Source organism: Pteropus vampyrus, unplaced genomic scaffold, assembly GCF_000151845.1.
Source record: "Pteropus vampyrus isolate Shadow unplaced genomic scaffold, Pvam_2.0 Scaffold47, whole genome shotgun sequence".
Taxonomy (NCBI): domain Eukaryota; kingdom Metazoa; phylum Chordata; class Mammalia; order Chiroptera; family Pteropodidae; genus Pteropus; species Pteropus vampyrus.
In genome coordinates this window covers 6636473-6656200 of record NW_011888828.1, presented here as the reverse complement: position 1 = coordinate 6656200, position 19728 = coordinate 6636473, and the positions used below count along the sequence as shown (strand labels likewise).

The following is a 19728-nucleotide window of genomic DNA, read 5'->3' as shown; positions in this document are numbered from 1 at the left end:
ATAGTTTTAATGTCATTTTTAAAACCTGTTATGTTATTTTTGGTGAGCACTAATTATGCTGAATAAGCTCTACAGTCAATGCTGTTGACTGTAGCTGGTAACTGAAGATCAAGTAATTGTTTACACTACAAATACATTTGAGGATATTTTGGATAAATTTTAAGATGTTGAATTATATTTTTCTTTCTGAAGTTACCCCTTTTGTGTTGTAGAAGAAAAATACATAATTTGGCTCGATCGAGAATGATGAAGTATGATCCACACACTATTGCTGTTCAACACGTCGAATCCTATAATCATCTCAGGGTTCTTGCAGGTGTGATGCCTCTTCTTCTTTTGCGGCCTCTAGATCAATGTGTGCTAACAGCTGTGCTGTTGCCTCTAGGTCTGTCACACAATTAGTCTTCTGATGAACTATGCAGGTTGCTTTATTGCTCCAGAGAACATTTTCATATGCTAGGCCTTGAACTTTAAGGAGTATACATACATTATGTTCCATATGTCACTCTTATTCGGTATAGTTGCTTAGCGTCCTCAATTTTCAGAGTCTTGAAGTTCATCTTCTTTGGGATGAACCCAATAAATATAACTATCCTTTATTTTCTCTCACAACGAATATCAGAAAATTTTACCCTATTTCTTAAAATGTGAATGACTGGAAATAACAATCGCAGCAGCTTGGCGAAGAGCTACTCTAGCAGCACTTTCCTTTTATAATGAATAGTAATAATCATGAAGTTTTGGCGAAAGTGGCATTCCAGATCGCGAAGGAATCTAAGACCAGCTTGCATATTTGTTTAAAAAAAAAATCAATGCATTTTTATTGCTAGAATATCAGTGTTCATATTAATTTAGGCCATGAACTTTCTTTCCTGACATACGACACCTCTTCATTTCCATGAAAATCTGCATCTTATCAATTTTTGCCTTATAGATTATTATTTTAAAAAATACAGATTATCGTTTTTTCTTGAGTTTTTAATTTCTCTATCATCTTTTTTCATTTAAATGACATTGTAATTTATTTGACAAATATCGTATGTATTTATTTAAAAAGAAAAAACACACATGCTATTACCTAAGCTGTAACATTGTAAAAAAGAAGAACCATTAGGAAAATTAAATAGGAAAAAGGTTTAAAGAGAGTTAAACTCTCCATTAATGAGGAAATTAAAAAAAAAAAAAACATTCAATTTACTAAAATGCTAGCCTGAAAACAATCTTTGCTCCAGAAATATATATTTAACTATTACTGTAAGGCTGTTTTACTGTTTTAGAAAGGTCATGACTTTAAATACAAAGGTAAAGTAGCAAAATTAGTAAAACATTTTACATTTTCATAATCTCCAAATTATTAAAATATATTTTTTATGAACTACTTAAAATGCTATTTTCCAAGTAAGGTTAACTATTCAAAAAGATATTAAAATAAGATCAGATATGTCATGCATGCTGACACTATGCCTTAAATTAATTGCTCCTTAATTTTGAGTACTATAATTCTATGCAGTTTGGAAATAAATCCACTTTTAAACTTGGGAAATATGACTATTTTTTTCTTATATTGGTGTTTTTCTAATCCCATCACCTTTCTTTTGCTTGTCAGATAATGAGTATTTTGAACATTTCTCTACTTAGCGAATGTATGGAATGAAAAGGAAGTCAGTGCTATTTGTGTGGTGGGAGCACGTGTGTGGAGGGGCTGTAATGCTAAAAAGAGTGAGGTCTGTGTGGCAACAACTGGGGGAAATGGATCTGTAACAGCTGCTCCTTTCCTATTCTTCAGGAGACTGCCTGAGGTGGGTCACAGGACAAAAGGATAAAGCGGAGGAAAACTGATGTAAAGCAGGAAATGACTGCTGAGACCCCTGAGCTTACACCTGAGTCGTCTCCGGTTGCGCCCTCCTTAGCGTGCCTCGGGACGCTGGTGACCAACGCCACAGCACCAAGAGGCTAACTGGCTGCAGGCAGGACTGTCTGCATGTCCGCAGGAGGATAACTAGCCATCTGGGGGAGGGGACCGCAGCTTCCTCCATGCCAGAATCTGAGTTGCCCTCAGATATGAGGACCATCCAACAGGCACAGGAGGGTCAATGTTAGGTACTGATGTCTAATGGTCACAAGTAAAGATAACTTCTGGTTAATGGGTAACAAATAGCTTTGATCTTTAAATAAATAAATAACTCAGATTCTTTTTTTTATATATAAATGCTATTTTTTTTTACTCAAAGAAAAGTTATTAATAATAAAAAGTTTTCCATTAAATGTTGGGTATCATATTCCTATTATAAAAATAAGTGCCAGTACAAAGATAAATTTAAGCACTATGTAATTTACACATGATAAGTCTAGTAAATTACAGTTAACAAAAACATAAGTATAAAGCAGGCACTTTGAATAGATACTCAGTAAATATTACCTACTAGAGAGAGTATTGATGTTATCATTATTCAGTGCTAATTGTACCATAGCCTGTAGTAATAACAGTAACACATATGAAAACTGTTTATAGTTGAAAAATGTAAATGTATATTTTTTTCATTTGATCTTCACAAAGATACAGTGATGTTGCCATTGACATTCTTATTTTATGAACGAAACAGAGCCTCCAAGAAGTTAAGGTTAATAGCTAGTAGGTGGCAGACAGGACTCGGGTCCATGTCATCTTGCTCCAAGCCTCACACGCTTCTTGCATATTTTGTTATTTTCCCTATAAAGATTGTATATCTAAACCTACTGTCAGTTAAAATATTTAACCACTTAACAATTAGAGAGCTATTGCTGTGTGCTCTTGAATTAGACTACAAAAAGTAAAGATGCTCTTTTTCATTAATATAGTTCCTGAATAAACTCCTACTTCCAACACCTTTGACTACACTGACCCTCACGTACGTATTTAACATTTTCTGCTATGCTCTTGCTTTGGTAGTGCTTGGGCCTCAAGCAAAATCCAGAAATAGTGATTTTGTAGAAGTATGACCATGTAGCACTTTGGGAAATAATTATTTTATGCATATTAATGTTAATATAATATTTACGGTCCTCTCTATATTACATCCTACACCACAAACTTTGCACACATATTTTACTTAATCCTCACAAAGCTGTGCTTCGGGAGGAGCATTAGAGAAGAGAAAATTCATGCACAAAAACAAAGTGTTAAGGGAGGCCCTTCTTTTTTCTTAAAGTAACTTCGTATTTGTTATATTTGATTATGGAAGCCGGCCCAACTTTGCATCAGGACTTAAAAGTGATTTTTAGTAAAATATTTTTCTCTTGGAAACCTTAGGACTTCGTATGATACATTTACCTTCTAAAATTCAGAATTTACTCTACTTGGAACATTTATAGGTCTAAATTGATGATAGCCAAAGGGAAACACTATTTCTTTTCTCAGTACCTGACATATGCAGGTAGAATTCTCCTTTTTAAATGTCAGGGTCTCCATGACCTCCTGCACAGGTTTATTAGAGTAGCTATTGCTTCTCTTCATCAAATACCTTTTCCTCATTAGTAGGTATTTCAGCCCTAAATAAATCCAGTACTTGTTTTTAGTTTAGCTCTATTTTGTCATTGAGTAAAGCACTCTATCAGTGAAGAATAAATGACTCAACTATTCACATACTTGCCAGCATATTCTTCTATTACATGTATTAATCATTTATTACTAAATTAAAGCCTTTAATTAAGATACATTAGCAAAATTTCAAATTCTCTTCTGTTTCAGATCATCAGAACTATTAATTAGGGGTATTTACTTGTGCCACGTTTCTTGGGGGAAAAAATCGTGTAATACTCTTTAAACAGTTGAACAACATTATTGGAAGGGAGAAATTCATGAGAGGTGGATGTTGACTCCAGAGGCAAGATACTGAAATGTGAAAATATTCCACATTATAAACTTAAATCACAAGTGAGAAAATCAAAACAGTGTACAGAGTTGATAAAAATTAAAGCTAGGCTAAATGCGACACGGGAAGGGAAAGGCTAAATCTAACCGCGTGCCGTCTCAGGCTGGCTCCCACGCGGCAGAGCTGAGCACCGGGCACACTCCACCTCTTCAGAGCCACACTGTGCCCAAGGGAGCGTCAGCGCTTTGACACGGACGATGGCAGTGTTGATAATACTGCACAGCTGGGAAAGTGGGACAAAAGATTTCAGAAGAAGATTTCTTTCTTCTATGTCGAATTTTTACTTGGTGATTAGATAACTGGGCAGGTATCTAATCAATCAATCAGTCGATTGATCAAGGAATTGATCCTATTTACAAATCGATCATGTAATTTATAAATTGATCATGTAAATAAGGAGCACTCAGTCCTGTTGTGGGTTTCTAATAAGACGATGCTGTCAGATGGAGAGAGAATGTGGATGGAAAGGCATATTGTAGTTTGCAAAGAGATAATTGATTTCTTATGTAACATGATCACCTTCACTGGGTCCAGAAACAAAAAAGTGAAGAAGGGATTCAAATGGAAGCCTGAAGAATGTCCTTTTATCTCTAAAAGGGAACAGGAAAAAGTGGCTGAAGTAAGATCCTAGAGAGAATGAAAAGACATGGCCTTCAACTTGAAATCGAAGCAGGAGGTCAGGTTTTATAGGGCTATTTCAGTGCAAGAGCAAAAACAGGCTGCTTTCTAACGTCAGCCGGAGTGGGAAGACCCTATGCCCCGAACTGGGCACAATTGCTCAGCATCCATTCTCCTTCCCAGCCACACCCCAGCCCCAACTTTCTATTTGTTGCTGATTCCCTGGTACGTGTTTCCTGCCTCCTGCTTTACGTCTACGAATCTGATGCCTTCTTGACCTTGTGCATGGCATCTTGTATCCAGACCTGACAACAGAGCCTTCACTGGCCCGTAGGTCCTGCCCAAATCTTATGCTTGGTTCCACAAGTCCTCAGTTCTGGGTGAACTGTGTTCCCAAAAGGCAACACCAATTCTGCCGCGAATGAGACTTGGGTTCTGAAGACAGCGCTGACTCTTCCCAACTGCAAAGGTTATGCCTGGACAGTGAGCGTGGTAATGAGCTCGAGGCCCAGCACAGGGCCTGCCTGGTTTCTTAAGGCCTCTGCCCTCACTGGAGAATCCAACAATGAGAATTAACTAACCCCGACTCTAACTCAGGTGCTTACTTGCCTGGGGGGAAAATGTTGAGTTCTTACTGCAAATACCTGCAAGGAGTGAGCATTCTCATTCCAGCCCAAAACCTGGGACAGGAGGCAGCAGGAGTTTGCATATTTTGGTCTTTCGGACATGCCCAGTTTCCCTGGCCTATATGCCATCAGATTCCCAGGTTTCCTCCCACCTCCAAGGACACTCCTGCTTAGATCCCTTTGTACCCCCTTCAGCCAGCTTGGCCCTAGGCCTTTGTCTTTCATCAATGTCAACTCTCTCTAGAAAATCTCCTCTACTCCACAGCTTCGATATGCTGCAAGTTACACATTTATACAGTATCAAATGTATACAGTATCTCCAATCTAGATTTCCTTTTGCGCTCCAGATCCGTATATACCACTGTGTATTTGATCTCTCCTTGGATATCTTAAAATCTCGAATTCAACATATTCAAAACTGAACTCTGCATTTCCCCCCGCAAGCCTGGGTGTCCTTCAGCATTCTCTACCTCAGTAAATGACACCAGTATCCACCCAGCTCCACAGTCAAGAGCCTAGGGCCCATGTGGGTCCCTCCATCTCCCTTATCTCCCACAGTTAGTCTGTTATCAAGTCCTTCAGAACTACTGAACCTACTTCTCTCCACCTTCAGTACCACTTCTAACATCCAGAGCACTGTTGTAAAATTTTATGTAAATTCTCTCTCTAATCATCCTATGTATTAGTTTCCTAGAACAGATGTAACAAATTACATTCATTATTAGACTATCCTACAGCACTAGCATTATTTTGCAAAGTTAAACATCAAATACAATTCATGGCATGATGCCTATCATATAGAAGGTGCTCGATAAATAGTTGAGAATAAATTAATGAGATTGTGTCACCAGCCTCATCATGAGTCATCAAAATTCCACATTGCTTAAAGATTGAGCTTCATATTCCCAAACAAATCATTCAAGATCTTCTAACTCATCATAAGATTTTTTAAAAAATCTTGGAATGAGAGAATCTTTCTAAGAATGTTCAGAAGTCATGAAAGAAAAAAATAATAAATTTGGCCACATATCTAAAAGTTCAGTATGGGAAAATTTCATACACAAGCCTGCAAAAATATTCACAATATATATTACACATATACCCAATTTCCTAAAGATTTTGGGAAGAAGCAGGCACCTTCATTTACTGTTGTAGGAATGTAAACTGGTGAAGATTCTTTGAAGGAAATTATAGAAATAAAAATAAAAACACAAATTCATCTCCACTCTGCATTTTCACCTCTAGGACTCTGTAGATCATCTCTCAGCCATTCACTGCTACACCCTTCACAATAAAAACATGCTTACCAACAGGAGATGGCTGAATCCACTGTGGTACAACTGTACCACGGAATACCATGAGGCCCTTTTAAAATGAGCTATGTCTACACGCATGTGTATGGAGGAGGCTAACTCATTTTGTAAACAACAAAAAGAACATATGTGCATATGTTATATGCATATATATATAAAAGCAAACCAGAATACTGTAACTATATTTGCCTTTGAGACAACTGTGACACTGAGTACAGGGGTGGAAGGAAGATTTATTTTTCACTGTAAACTTGTGTTTGAATTTATTTTGCCATGTACTTGCATTGCCCATGTATGAGAGAGAGAGAGGGAGAGAGAGAGAGGGAGACGGAGAGGGAGGGGGAGAGGGAGGGGAACAGGGAGGGAGAGAGGGAGGGGGAGACATAGAGAGAGAGAGAGAGAGAGACAGAGAGAGAGACAGAGAGACAGAGAGAGAGAGACAGAGAGAGACAGAGAGAGAGAGACAGAGAGAAGTGGGGAGAGAGCATGAGCGAGCGAGCAAGCATAAGCTAGTTTTCACCTGATTTTCAAACTTGATCTCGTACTGTAACATCTTGCAGTGGACAATTCATTGCTTCCCAAAGGCACTGAGTATGCTCATGTTGAGTGCGTGTGAATGTCTGTGTAAGGGTGTGAGTGTCTAACGTTCCATCATCCTGGACTTTCACACTTTCTGCCTGTAGAAATCTTGCTCCTCAAAATCTCTTCCGTGCAACCTACCTGGCGTTCTGTGTTGGAATCAACCACTCTTATCTCTGCACTCAGAGAATCCCTGTTCATCCTGCTTTGAATTATAGGTATGTTTACCAGTTGGTCACCCTCATTAAACTAGTTCCTCAAGGGCAGTGTGCATCTTGTTGGCCCGTGTTTCCCAAAGTACCTGGAACTCAGCTTTACTGAATGCATGTCGTTAACTGAAAAACATCAAGCAGAAGAGTCATCTAGGAAAACCCATTTCTATGATGACCCAATTTCAAAAGGGTGATAGAGAAAAATATGAACTCCAAATACGGAATCTTATTTAGTATGAATATCTAAAAGAGCAAATAAGAGATCCTCAAGGCTGAAAATAAAGCCAATATTGCATATCAAATAAGATTATTAAAGAGATGTATGTGAAATGAAAGGATGCTATGCTTTAAATTTATTAGAGATGAGAGAAGAATGAAAGAAAAAGAATTTCAGTTATAAGACAGAAAAGATAGCTTTTCTTTCTTGACATTTTTTGTGTGTTTTAGCCAAACACACCAAGTCTGGTCATAAAGTAGGCAAACACTGATTTTTATCATGCAGCAGGCTACTTCTCAGATGGGGGGCCCAACAATGCCCCCCACTTTGCTGCCCTGTCTCTCACCTCTCCCTAACCCACACGCGGCAGTGCAATCCCTTCTACTGCTTGATGTCTACAACCTTTTCTAAGCAAATTTCCCTAAATCATATTATAAGTTTACTGTAACTTTTTTTTACTACTCACCTTTTGCTGTCATTTAAACCCATTTCCTCTTGTCCTTGGTGACATGGTGGTGTAGAGGGTCACATCACCCTACATGTTTAACTTTCATTTTTCCTAAAGCAGTTCATGGTAATTGACTGATACTATCTTCTATAAACAATAAAACCAATTTTTTATGCCTCTAGAACATTGCTATTGTGCTTCAGTCTCCATAAATAGGTACACTGACATCAGGTCCATTTCTATCGGCCTTTTAACAACATACAATAAAATATGATAAAATAAAAATTAAAAGTGGCAATGACTAAAAGTTTATTTCAACTTACTGTTAATGCTGTTTCATAATTTCCAGCAGCCAAGTATGCTAAGCCCAAGTAATAGGAAGCTTCTCCTTCCATCCTTTTGTCATTTCCTAAAGTGAAAATATAGAAAAATTATTGTGGCTTTAAAGAAATTGATTTAGTAAAACAAACAGAATCTTAGCTTATTAAGACAGTAGAAAGTTATTATAACAAAGTATACACATTTATCTATAATCCCTGCAACCTAACCATGTACTGATTAAAAAAAAAAAAAAGGGCTGGTGTTAATACAATTTACCTGGATCACAGATGCTACAGAGCGTTAGCAACATAATTATGAGGAGCTGTCCTGTATATACATGACCTGGTACTATCATGTTGAGATTCATATGTAATTTCTATACCGGTCCACCATGGCATACATTATGTCATCTCATAGCATATAATATATATAAATGTGATATACTTACAGAAATCATTAAAGGCACTTATGTTTAAAAAGAATACTATCCTTTTTCTACTTTTGGAACTCTTTGGCTTTCAATGTTACCTAAGTCCTGGGTAATGCAAATGCTGACAGAGCCACTCTCATTTTTGATATTTAAAAAGTAAGTATCCTTCGATTACTTTCTAAACATTGCATTCCAACCATAATGGATTTCGGCAGGAGCTAGCGATCCTCTATGCTGCATTCGCTCTCACCACTCAGTGAGTTACCACTCGTGAAGCATGGCTCAATGGGAAGACTGCGAGAAAACAGGTTAACAAATGCTGGTGACAGGATTTTTTTTTCTCCCCTTCTGTAGCAGTTTCACCAATTGCAGAGAATGATACCCTTAAGATCTCACTTCAGCAGAGCTGATGATGCCAGTGATCTAGTCTGGGGAATTTTCACTCTTAAAATTCAGCTGGGCACTATCTGGTATAGGTTTATGAGTGCTGGGGTTGGGATGAGACTAGGGGAGGGGAAGATGGGGTGGAAGGAAGAGGCTGTGAAGGAAAGCTGGCCCTTGGCCGATTAAAAGTCAGTTATATGTGATTCATACTTGCTGTGTTAAATGGTATAACTATATTAAAGCACTAGCAAGAGCATGTGCTGATGTGGTATCGTCATCAGCATCTAATTTTATATAAAGGGCAGACTAGTAGAGAGGAGGAGAGAAAAATCTACTCTTGATAGAAAGATTTTGAGGCAGCTAATTTACACAGTTGGATCATATCAAATATTCCTTCTAAAATAGTATGTAAGCATGAGAACTTTTCCTGCTTATTAGTTGAGACAAAGTTAAGATAAAGTGAAAGCAATAAAATAATGGAGGAAAATGTCGCCACTAGTAAAGTTGAATGACGATTTACCAAAGGAAAAAAATGACAAAACACTACTTAGATTGTGTAGTTTGAGTGGGTTAAATTAAACTGGCTTTGCTACCCCAGTCAATAATCATTTATATTAAAGAAAACATTATGGTTTTATTTTCAGGACTCTAGGGACCCCTCTCTTTCTTTGTGACTACCTTGCATTTTAGCATATGCGAACCTGAAGTAAAATACCTTTTCCTAATTCATATATTACTTTACCCTGAAATTCCACATAACTTTCCACGTGACTAAGTCAGCTGCTGAAATTGATCTAAGAGATAACCATTTCTATTAGTGTTTAGCCTTTTGGGAGAAAGTACTAGATCACCGTTCATTCAAAAGCAGTTCATTCAGTAAGATAACATCTTTCACTGGGGGTGATTCCTACAGCTATTCCAACTAAAGTTATTAAAAGACCTAACAAGGAGAATAAGCTGTTTACTTTTATTCTTCAGAAAATTAAAATCACACCCAGAAAATCAGACTTGCTTACCCCAAACAAGCCAACTGTTATTCCAATAGACCTAATATATCTACAAGCCAAAAAAATTCAGTTCGACGGCATAACTTCTATCATTTTTTCTTCATGAAAAGGCTACTCTATTCATAAATTACTATATGGCAATAAAAAATCCTTGCATTTCACGAGTAAAAGCTTATGAATATAAGCTCCAAAATTTTCTTTATATTTTATATATATGCATATGACATAAAATATTAAGGATGTGAGCAGCTCTCACTAAAGCATTTTCACTGCTATAACTGTGTGTACGAATCACCTGGGGAATCTTGCTGGGGATCTTGCTAATCTGCAGATTCTGAGCCGGTACGAAGGCCACACTTTGACAGTCAAGGGTCTAAAACATATGGAATTCTATTTTCTTCTGACTCCTAACTAAATATTTATCATATCTTTCCTATTACCTGACAATGAGAAATTTACAAACAATGAAAAGTTATAAGAATATTATGACCTGAAACACACACACACACACACACATACACTTTCACGAATGACCTTACCTTGTCATTATAGGTTCATTGCTTTATAACACTACTCCCAGAGGGTTGTAATTTTGGAGATAAAGCTTTCAAGAAACTAATGGATTTCTTGTTGTCAGCACTAAGGCACCTCTGTTTTACAGTAAAATTTAAAAATATATTGATGGCATTTGTCATTGCATTTCACAGAAAATAATCACCCAAACACTTGATTTTTATGTCGCTCTTGGGAGGAGCAGCGTCTGCCCATTAAAGAAAGCAATGTGAGAGTTTCTTTCCACCTACCTTCTTTAGCTATCTCAGAAGCTTTTAATAGAGTACTGATGGCCTGCTTGTATTCTTTATTTTCCAGCATTTTGTCTGCGAGTAACCTGTAAGTCCTCAGGAGACTCTCGCAGGCCAACAGGTTGAGAAAGCGGCCTGTCTCGTCCTTCCACACCCGCCCCTGCGTCAGTTGATGGAACGCTTCATAATGCTCGGCAGCTTCTAGAAGCTGATCTGAAGAATAAAAGCCATTCATAAATATAAACCACAGGCCAAAACATATTTCTAAGAATTTTACGTACATGTTATATTTTGCTATTAAAGGGGTGGGGGGAGACTCATGAGATACAGTCAAGAATTTCTAAGGCTGGAGGACTTAAGCTGGAAAATGAGTGATCTCCATTTGGACCTTAGATTCAGCACTGGTTTTGGATGGACACCTGCTAGAGGGATGTCCTTTGGCTGGTAGAATTGACCAAGATTACATACATTTAAAGACAGTGTGAAAGTCCAGTAATTATTATTAATAAAAATCATATTTATTATTTTACATGCAAGGCACTGTGCCATGTGCTTTATATGAACTTCGCATTGAATCTTTTTAAAAGAGTCCCGTGGAACAGGGATTGTTATGATTCCATTTTACAGAGGAGAAAGTGAGGGTAAGAGTTTTGCCTGCGATTGCCCATCTGAGGGTTGGCAGAGCCGGGTGGTCCGACTCCAAGGCCCATGCTGCCCACCAGACCACACGGCTTTCCCAACAGACAGCGTTCTCCACTCGGTAAGAATTGGGTGGCGGCAGAAGATCTGACTTCGGGTGGTGAACACAAAACACAATACACAGATGATGTGTTATTGAATTGTACATTTGAAACTATATAATTTTATTAACCAATGTCACCCCAATAAATTTAACAAAAAAGAAGATTTGGGGTATCCTGGGAAAGATGCGTCAGTAATACATTTCAAATTCATATATTATGGATCTTTAAACAACTAGTCAAAGTCTGATCGAATTTTCTAAGCAGAGGTTTGTATACTTTGTTTAGTTTTGAGTAATTAAAAGGTAACTGCCTTTCTGGATCATATTTTATAATATAGTCCAAAACATATCTTCTTAAAGTCGAAGTCTAACTTAGTTTTACGTCATTTCATTTCTTGACATATGAGCAAGCCAATTTCCAGAAGCGCAGTTTGCAGCTCCATGCCATAAGTTGTATTTTACTTGTGAATTGCCTTGTAGATGGGCTCAAAGTATCCTGTAATGCAAATACTTTTCTGTAGTATTGGAGTTGCCGAGTTGGAATGAACTGGAAAAGCACTTCTATCTATCTAGGCCTTTTGGCAGCAGTGGCTAGGAGGGAGTGTAGGCTCCAAGCCAATAGCCTTTACCCTTTCTGTTGTTTAGGCTTAGGCTAATTAATTAAGTTCTGTGGTTGAGTTTAATGCTTCTGCAAAATAGGATAATAGTGTAACTATTAAAGGTGTTATTGTGAGAAATAACTTAACACATGTTCAATACCTGATGCAGATTAAGTGCTCAACAAACACAATAAAACATAACTAAGTCCTTATAACAATATTATCGTGACTGATTAAATTAACCTATGCAGGTCATATCGGGCTCAATACAGTGCCTCGAATGAGATTCATTGGATATTATAGGTTGGATATTACAGGATAGTACAGACACTGCCATGACTACTGTATATAATTCTCCATTTTTGCACTGAATTTGTTATCAACATTAGTATTAAAGTATTAAAGAATATATACATAAAGAAGAATACTATTCACATAGAAACACAACAGAAGTGGATAATCAGCAAATAATCTGTATAAACTTCAGTGAAGACATGCTACCCACGATGCAGAAAGAGGGAATATCAGCAAAGACACATACAGAGAATGGAATGTGTACTCCAGAGATGTTTATAAACTTGTGTTACGAAATTTTCACATGATAAAATACTACAAAACCATAAATATAGACTGGTGTTTTTGATAAGGGAAAATATTGGAAAACATCAGAACACATTTACAAAGCATTATCAGTGTTATATGGGTGATAGATGGTTTCTGTTCTGCTTTTTCTTCTGATTATTGTCATTTTCTAGTGTTTCTATCATCAAAATATGTTCATTTTGCAATAAAAAATATACAAGAGAAGCCATTTTACAAATGATGCCAATCCTTTTTCATTTTTATACAAATATTCAAGGTTGAAGTTCACTGCTCTAATCTATCTTTACATTTAACTGACAATTTTTCTTTACCTCCCACAAAAGCAAGCATAGTTTGTCATCTCTCTCCTGTAGCACCTCTCATCAGAAACACCTTTCTCCAAATACCCATGACCCTCATTTTTTAAAAAACTCGAATGGAGTGTTGACATATATGTGTGTTGTGTTTCCTCTGTCAACTATATTTCTGCCTATACAGTATAGCTCTGTATCCCTAGAAAGATGTATACCAGAGTTCTTTTTTTTTCTGTCCAGCATCCGTCTATTTATAAAGTACAGATATATATTTCTCTTTGACCATGTGAATAGGAAAGGGTAGTTATGAAGAACTGTGAGTATACCAGTTGGGCCCAGAAAAAACTGGAAACACAAAGAGACTAAGAAAGACATTGGTGGTCACACGGTAGCCAGATGGAAGAGGGTCCGAAGGCATGTTACGGAACAACAGATTCACTAGGGATTCCAGGAGGAAAGCCAGGGGAGGGGGCTCTGGGTAATCCACCTCACCACAGTGAGATGCAAATGAGGCTCAATGAGGTAAATTAAACATAAGAATTGACAGCCATGTCCAAGATTCGATTTACACGAGGGCAGAAAGGGGAGGCTGGAGGAGGGAAAGGTAAGGACAGGTGGAAGAAATGGGTGAAGGTGGAGAAGAGTGAAGAAAGGGTGGAGTTGTGTCTTAGTATCGCATATAAGCCAGATTTCCCTCTATGCTACTACGCCATTGGCCATACTGGACAGGCTAAGCAGGAATGACATAGGGAGGTTCTTGGGACACTGGTGTCAGTTGGTTACTACAGAAAGTGGCCTTGGAACTATTGGGATATAGTTTTTTAGTTGTTTTTGATATTTGCTAGGGCTTTGGCTTAGTATCAGTATGCTGCTTAGCTCATGGTTATTGGCCAACGTTCAACTCTCCAAAGGTTCTAGGTGTGCTCTCCCATGAGGAAGGGTCGTGGTCCAAGATGCTCAGGTGGAAGCTGACAGGAAACTATTCTTCATTGGGTGCTAGTCAAAATGGGAAGCTTTTCCATATATATATCTTATTTAACCTTTTAAAAACTGGTGAAGTAAATAGTACTTTTACACTACAGAGGAAGTTGAGGCTCTCAAGGGTTAAATGACTCAAATAGTAAAAAGTGGTGCTTAGAATTTAAACACAGGATCCTTTTTTATTTAAATCATACAGCTTTGTTCTACCTTATCAGGTCCTAGTCAACAAACGAAGAGTCAGGAATTTTAAGTAAAGTAAGTTACGTTCTCTAGACAAAAATCTCTCAAAGTAAAACTAATGCTTAAATTACGTGATTTCTAATCTCTTCTAGTTCCATAACTCTGTGACTCTGCTCAGGCAATCCAGGTAACCTCTAACTCTAAAGCACAGATACTAGCCCTGATGTGCTTCTGATGGTCTTTCGGAAGGAGTCTTACGTACAACCAGCTGTGCAATAGACATCTAAATTTTCTACTTCTGTGACATCTGTGGGGCCACCTGGAATTCCTCGGGTGCCTCAGACTTAGTCATCTGTGGCCAAATCTAGCTATTTACGGTTCCGCTTCCCTTTTCTTAACCACTGTGCCACAGATGAGGTCACTGGGGACTCTGATCAGTGCTATGTTTGACCAAGGTGCCTGCACAGAAGAACGAGAGTTTTCCAGTCCTTCTCAGATGCAGGGATTCATTTTTGAAGTTATTTGAAAGCAAATAGGTTCATAAATAAGCCAGTGAGGATTTGATACAAATGACCATAAATACACAAACACCTTGGCTACAATTTCTGAAGGCTGGTCAGAATTTGAAGGTTCATATTATAAAATTGTATAATATTTTATTTAAAAATATTAAACAATATGTCTGTACTATAAAGAGAGCATAGTAATTTAAATATGCAATTATTTCTCTTTCAGCATGATTAACAATGATATGATTTCAATCCAATTTATATTTCCATCCAACTGTAAATAGGATTTCAAAAATTTTATTACTTTCTGAGTAAAGAATCTGATATTGAGACTAGATATTTATTAAGATATAATACATTCTGTTTTTAAATTTAATTTAATATATCATAATAGGTTATCAGTATAATGATAAGTTTAACAAAGCTAAATATAAACATAAATGAAGATCATGAACCAGATTTTCCAATTTGGCTCACAGTGTTCATCTACAGTCTACCTTTTGTAATCAAATACAAGATAATATATCAGAACCGGGTAAGATCTCCCGATTCCGCCATCAGTCTCATTGAAGGACAAGTGTACAGATAACTGTCCTTTTCTGGAATTATAAAATGCAAACATTATTTCCCATTGAGGAAAAGGGCAGAGAGAAGAATGATTACACCGAAATATCACAAAAATAAAAGTTAACTGAAAGCAATACAGAAAAGAGAAGCCCTCGAGAATATTCGTAGATGGTAAAGGTCCCCTGAGGGAATATGAGCTCCACCGTGTTGCATCAGGAATTACCACCAAATCTTCATCATCACTATAAGCAACAAGGATCACAAGAGTAACCGCCATAAGGAAGACATACTAGCTGTTGCTCAGCTAGGTGCCTGGAATGTATGGTTCTATGCTCAGCAAAAATCCAGAGAGTCCGCTAATATTTCAAGAGACTCAGGGAAGAAAATGGAGCCAGAATGTTTTGTTGGAGGGACTGGAGATGGCCTTCCACCGATACCGTAAGTAATCGATTCATCTCACTAATATGAGGTAGTATCCGAAAGCACACTTGAGGAGACACACTGTGAACAGCTGTGTAAAACAAGAGATCCTAGGTAGGGAAGAAGTAGTCTAAGCCTCAGGTTTGTTTGTTTTTTTTTCCAAACAATTATATGATATCTACGTAAACAATAAAAAGGTCGGCATCTATTTACAGTTTTTCATATAAAGGAAAGTACTCTTTTAAAATAAAACTACTAGAGAAGAGTTTCATTTTACCTAAAGCCCACACAAACAAGAAATTCATCCATTTATTTAAAAATATAAACAAAACCCAAACAATGTTGTAAACTGCAAAATTGCTTGGTAGGATGTTAAAACAAACATTATGTAGAGAAAATAAGATTTTATATATTTGGGTATTATCCAAATTGTTGCTTGCCCCTCTTCCCTGCACGACATCTCTGAAAGTTTATAGATATTTGTTGTATCACAGCAGATGTCTAGAACAAATATTAAGCAAAGGAGAATGTATATGATCTCTCCCATTTTAGTTTTTTTTTTTTAAAGTAGGAAGATTGACTAGATATTAACACAAATGGGTTTAAATGTGAAGCTGCCATAAAAGCAGGAACATAAATGTAATTCTCCCAGCCGCTATTTTGATGCACATTTTTGATTCCATGAATATTTTATGAAATGGCCCAAACTAAAGCCATATAACATTCCTGCATTACTGATGCTTGCGCCCGTAAGCTACGAACATTAGCGGCATGATTGAGTGCATTAAAATGAACTCATTCAGCAGTGCATTGATTACTTGAAGGGGGAGGGAAAAGAAAAAGAAAAAAAATAAAGAAGTTGCTCCACTTAAGAAAACAGCACAGAAATCTGAAGTTTGCAATACAAGAAGGGCAAAAGCAAGTTTTAATAAAATAATATTTCATAAATAAAGTGTGACTCTGTCTAGCCCTGACATTCATTAGGCAAGGTGGTAATTATATCCAAAGATGGCTCCTGGTATTGTTCAGGTAATTTCAAATGTCACAATCTCTAAGACACACAGACTGGTCTGCTTTAGCTCCATGCATCGGCAGTTCTGAAAGTAGCTAATTATTTCCTTTTCTATCAACTTGTACATTTTCCAGTAAAAATAATGCCACAGACATAATTGCATGAAGATAATTTGACAGATCCATAGGCCTACTTACTTCTTTGGCAGCACTGGTATAAGTCTTAAGCATATTTAGTTCTAAATCGTGTACATTTGTTCAGAAATTTAGGAAAATATTCTACTTTAGTTTAAAACAACAACCTAAAGGAACAATAAAGCTTTATGTCTATTACATTTTAATCTGGAGTTACTGGATATCTTTGGTATTAAGTTACTAGTTTGTACAATATAGACATAAAATCTGCTAGAAGCAATATTGAACAGTGGCAAAAAGAGAAAAATGTTATCGCCCTTTTGTAAAAATGAAAGAGATTGCTTTCCATTTCAGTTTAACTGCATGAACAATTTATATTATCTTTAGGTTTTTACATTCAATTGTGATAATTATAATGGCATTATACGTGCAGAAATAGTTAAGGGCCTGTCACACTTCCCAGTGGAAACTATCATTTTCAAGGCTTCCCTCTTGTCAGACCCACTGCACACCACTGCAAAAGGGATCGCTGGAAAACAAAGATTTTGTTCTGTATCTCAACAGCATCCCTAATAAACTGGGAAGAGAATGTGCCCTTAACTTTTGTAGCTACTTTGGGATACTCAGAAGAAATTGAAGAGGCTATTTAAACAATGAAATCCTCTCATTATCATTTTAAGCAAAGATTTCAGATCGACACTGTAGGAATGAATACTAGCAGACCCCTGCTAATGAGTATGGGTCACCGAGGCGGACAACGTAAAGGGTCCCAGGAAGACGAGTGTGAAAGAAACCCAGCATGAGAGAAACTCAGCAACGCTTTTACCACTGATGTGGGCAATGCTAGTAGGTTAGTTTTTGAAATCCAGAAGATTTGCCTGGATCTCTAAAATAGTCTAGAGGAACTGTTATTAATTGTTGTTGTTTGTGATTTTAGATAGCTGAATTGTGGTCAGTGATGGAAACGGTATACGAGCTTGACTGCTCTATGTTACAATAAACCCCAGACGGTTTGTTTCTATCTGAGTTCTATAATCTCTAAGGATTAAGCATTAGGCAGCTTTGCTCTTAAATGTTCATAATTAGAAGTATTGAAATTATTCAATTTTTAAAAATGTAAAACATTTGTTTAATGTATAAACAATAGGAAATTAATACTAGCCATTATAAACCTTGTAGAGCTAATAGAGTTCACTATTTTCCTCATATTGTTTTACTTTAATGGTTTCTATCTCATCTTAAAATACTAAGTACAAAGTGTTGACAAGCATAAAAGTCTGAGGAGAAATCAAGTTAATATTGACATTAGATCAACTAATAAATTATATTGCTCTGGACTTAATCAATAATGTAATTCTTACTTGAATTACATAGTGCTCATGATTTTAACGTTCTGATTATGTGTATATGATTACATGAGCAAAGAGAAAGGTATAGGAGAACATTTTGAACTTATCAGTATTGATGAACTTATGGAAGATGGAGGTGAGTGAAAAGAGTGTTAACTTTTTTCCTGTATATCACGGTTTTGACTGACAATAAGTATGTACTGTTTTGGATATTACGAAAAACTAACAAGTGTGGAGGGAGAAAATAACATTAGTTGAGCACCTATCATGTGTCAAGCACGATAGTAGCTACTATATTTATTTGTTAGTATCTACATTTTAGAGATGAGGAAAATGAACCTCAAGGGTTCTATTGCCCAAACTCACGTACTGATGCCCAAGACTATGAGGATTTACTTCCTTCACGTGACCCTTTTTTAGAAACTGTGTCCCATGTTTGACTTAAAGGTAGAGACCAAGGTTTGAACCTCAACATCATGATATAATGAGACCATTCACATCCTTTCTCGAAGGGTTCTGTTACAAAGATAACAATACCAACTTCGGGGTGTGGTCGGAAGGGGCGTTAAAACAACTGTGTTGACACTATACAGAGTGTCACATTCAGTAACTTTTCATGCCATGTTATCTATTATTTTTCCAGGTTTTCCAGGTTTGGAGCAAATCTGGATGGGCCTGTTACATGGAATGCTTTAAAACCTAAAAATATTGCAAAACAGTGTCACTTATTCAAATTAAGAGCCATTTGAGGCACTAGTTAGAAATGGTATACTTCATCCAACACTCTTCACTCTTGGTCAGTGGTACCATTGAAGAGAGATTTCTGTGGCAGTGCCTCCTCTCAGACCATCAGAGGAAACACTGCCTCCAGAGAAGTTTATTCGGTGAGGCAAAACCCATACGCTCAGCCCAGCTATTCAAGACCTCCTTGCAAAGCTTTGCAAAAAAAAAACCAATAAAACAAAAAAACACAAAAAACGTCCTGCTGCAAAGCAGGCACCTCTGAATGAGGCTTCCTCTCCACACTGTTCACTAAGCAGTAAATAATTAAAACACCCTGAAAAAGACAGGTAAAATACATGCAGCTATGTCAGTAACACAGACATGAAAGAGAAGGGGAAGAAATTGAATTTTAAAAAAAGGCAATGAAATAATTCATTTGAAGCTCTAATAAAGTTTCATTTGCAGTCTTGTTTAAAGATATATCAGACTTTAGGGATGTAACCTAATTACATTTTTATTCTAAGTTCCATTCGAAGATCTCGGACTTTGATTCTTTAACACGGATCAAACACGGAATAATTTTCTCATGGCTATCAATACTTTAAAAGGATCTCTTGATTAAATACTATAAGGTTTTATGAACATGTACACATAGCAGATGGAGAATAAACTGACATGCCTCGAAAAGTGACAATTAATTTATACAGAAAAAGCAATGCTAATTCACTTAACTTTTGAAAAAAAAAA

At 36.9% G+C, this 19728-nt stretch overlaps 1 protein-coding gene across 1 annotated transcript in view; it reads right to left on the bottom strand.

The window, feature by feature from the left end:
- Window positions 1-19728, bottom strand: part of TTC29 (tetratricopeptide repeat domain 29) — a 199136-nt gene that overhangs the window by 38205 nt on the left and 141203 nt on the right. Inside the window, exons 8-9 of the mRNA XM_023530166.1 lie at window positions 10870-11082; window positions 8248-8333 (exon numbers count right to left, since the gene is read on the bottom strand). Of these exons, the coding sequence (XP_023385934.1) occupies window positions 8248-8333; window positions 10870-11082 (299 nt within the window). The remainder of the gene's footprint in view (window positions 1-8247; window positions 8334-10869; window positions 11083-19728) is intronic.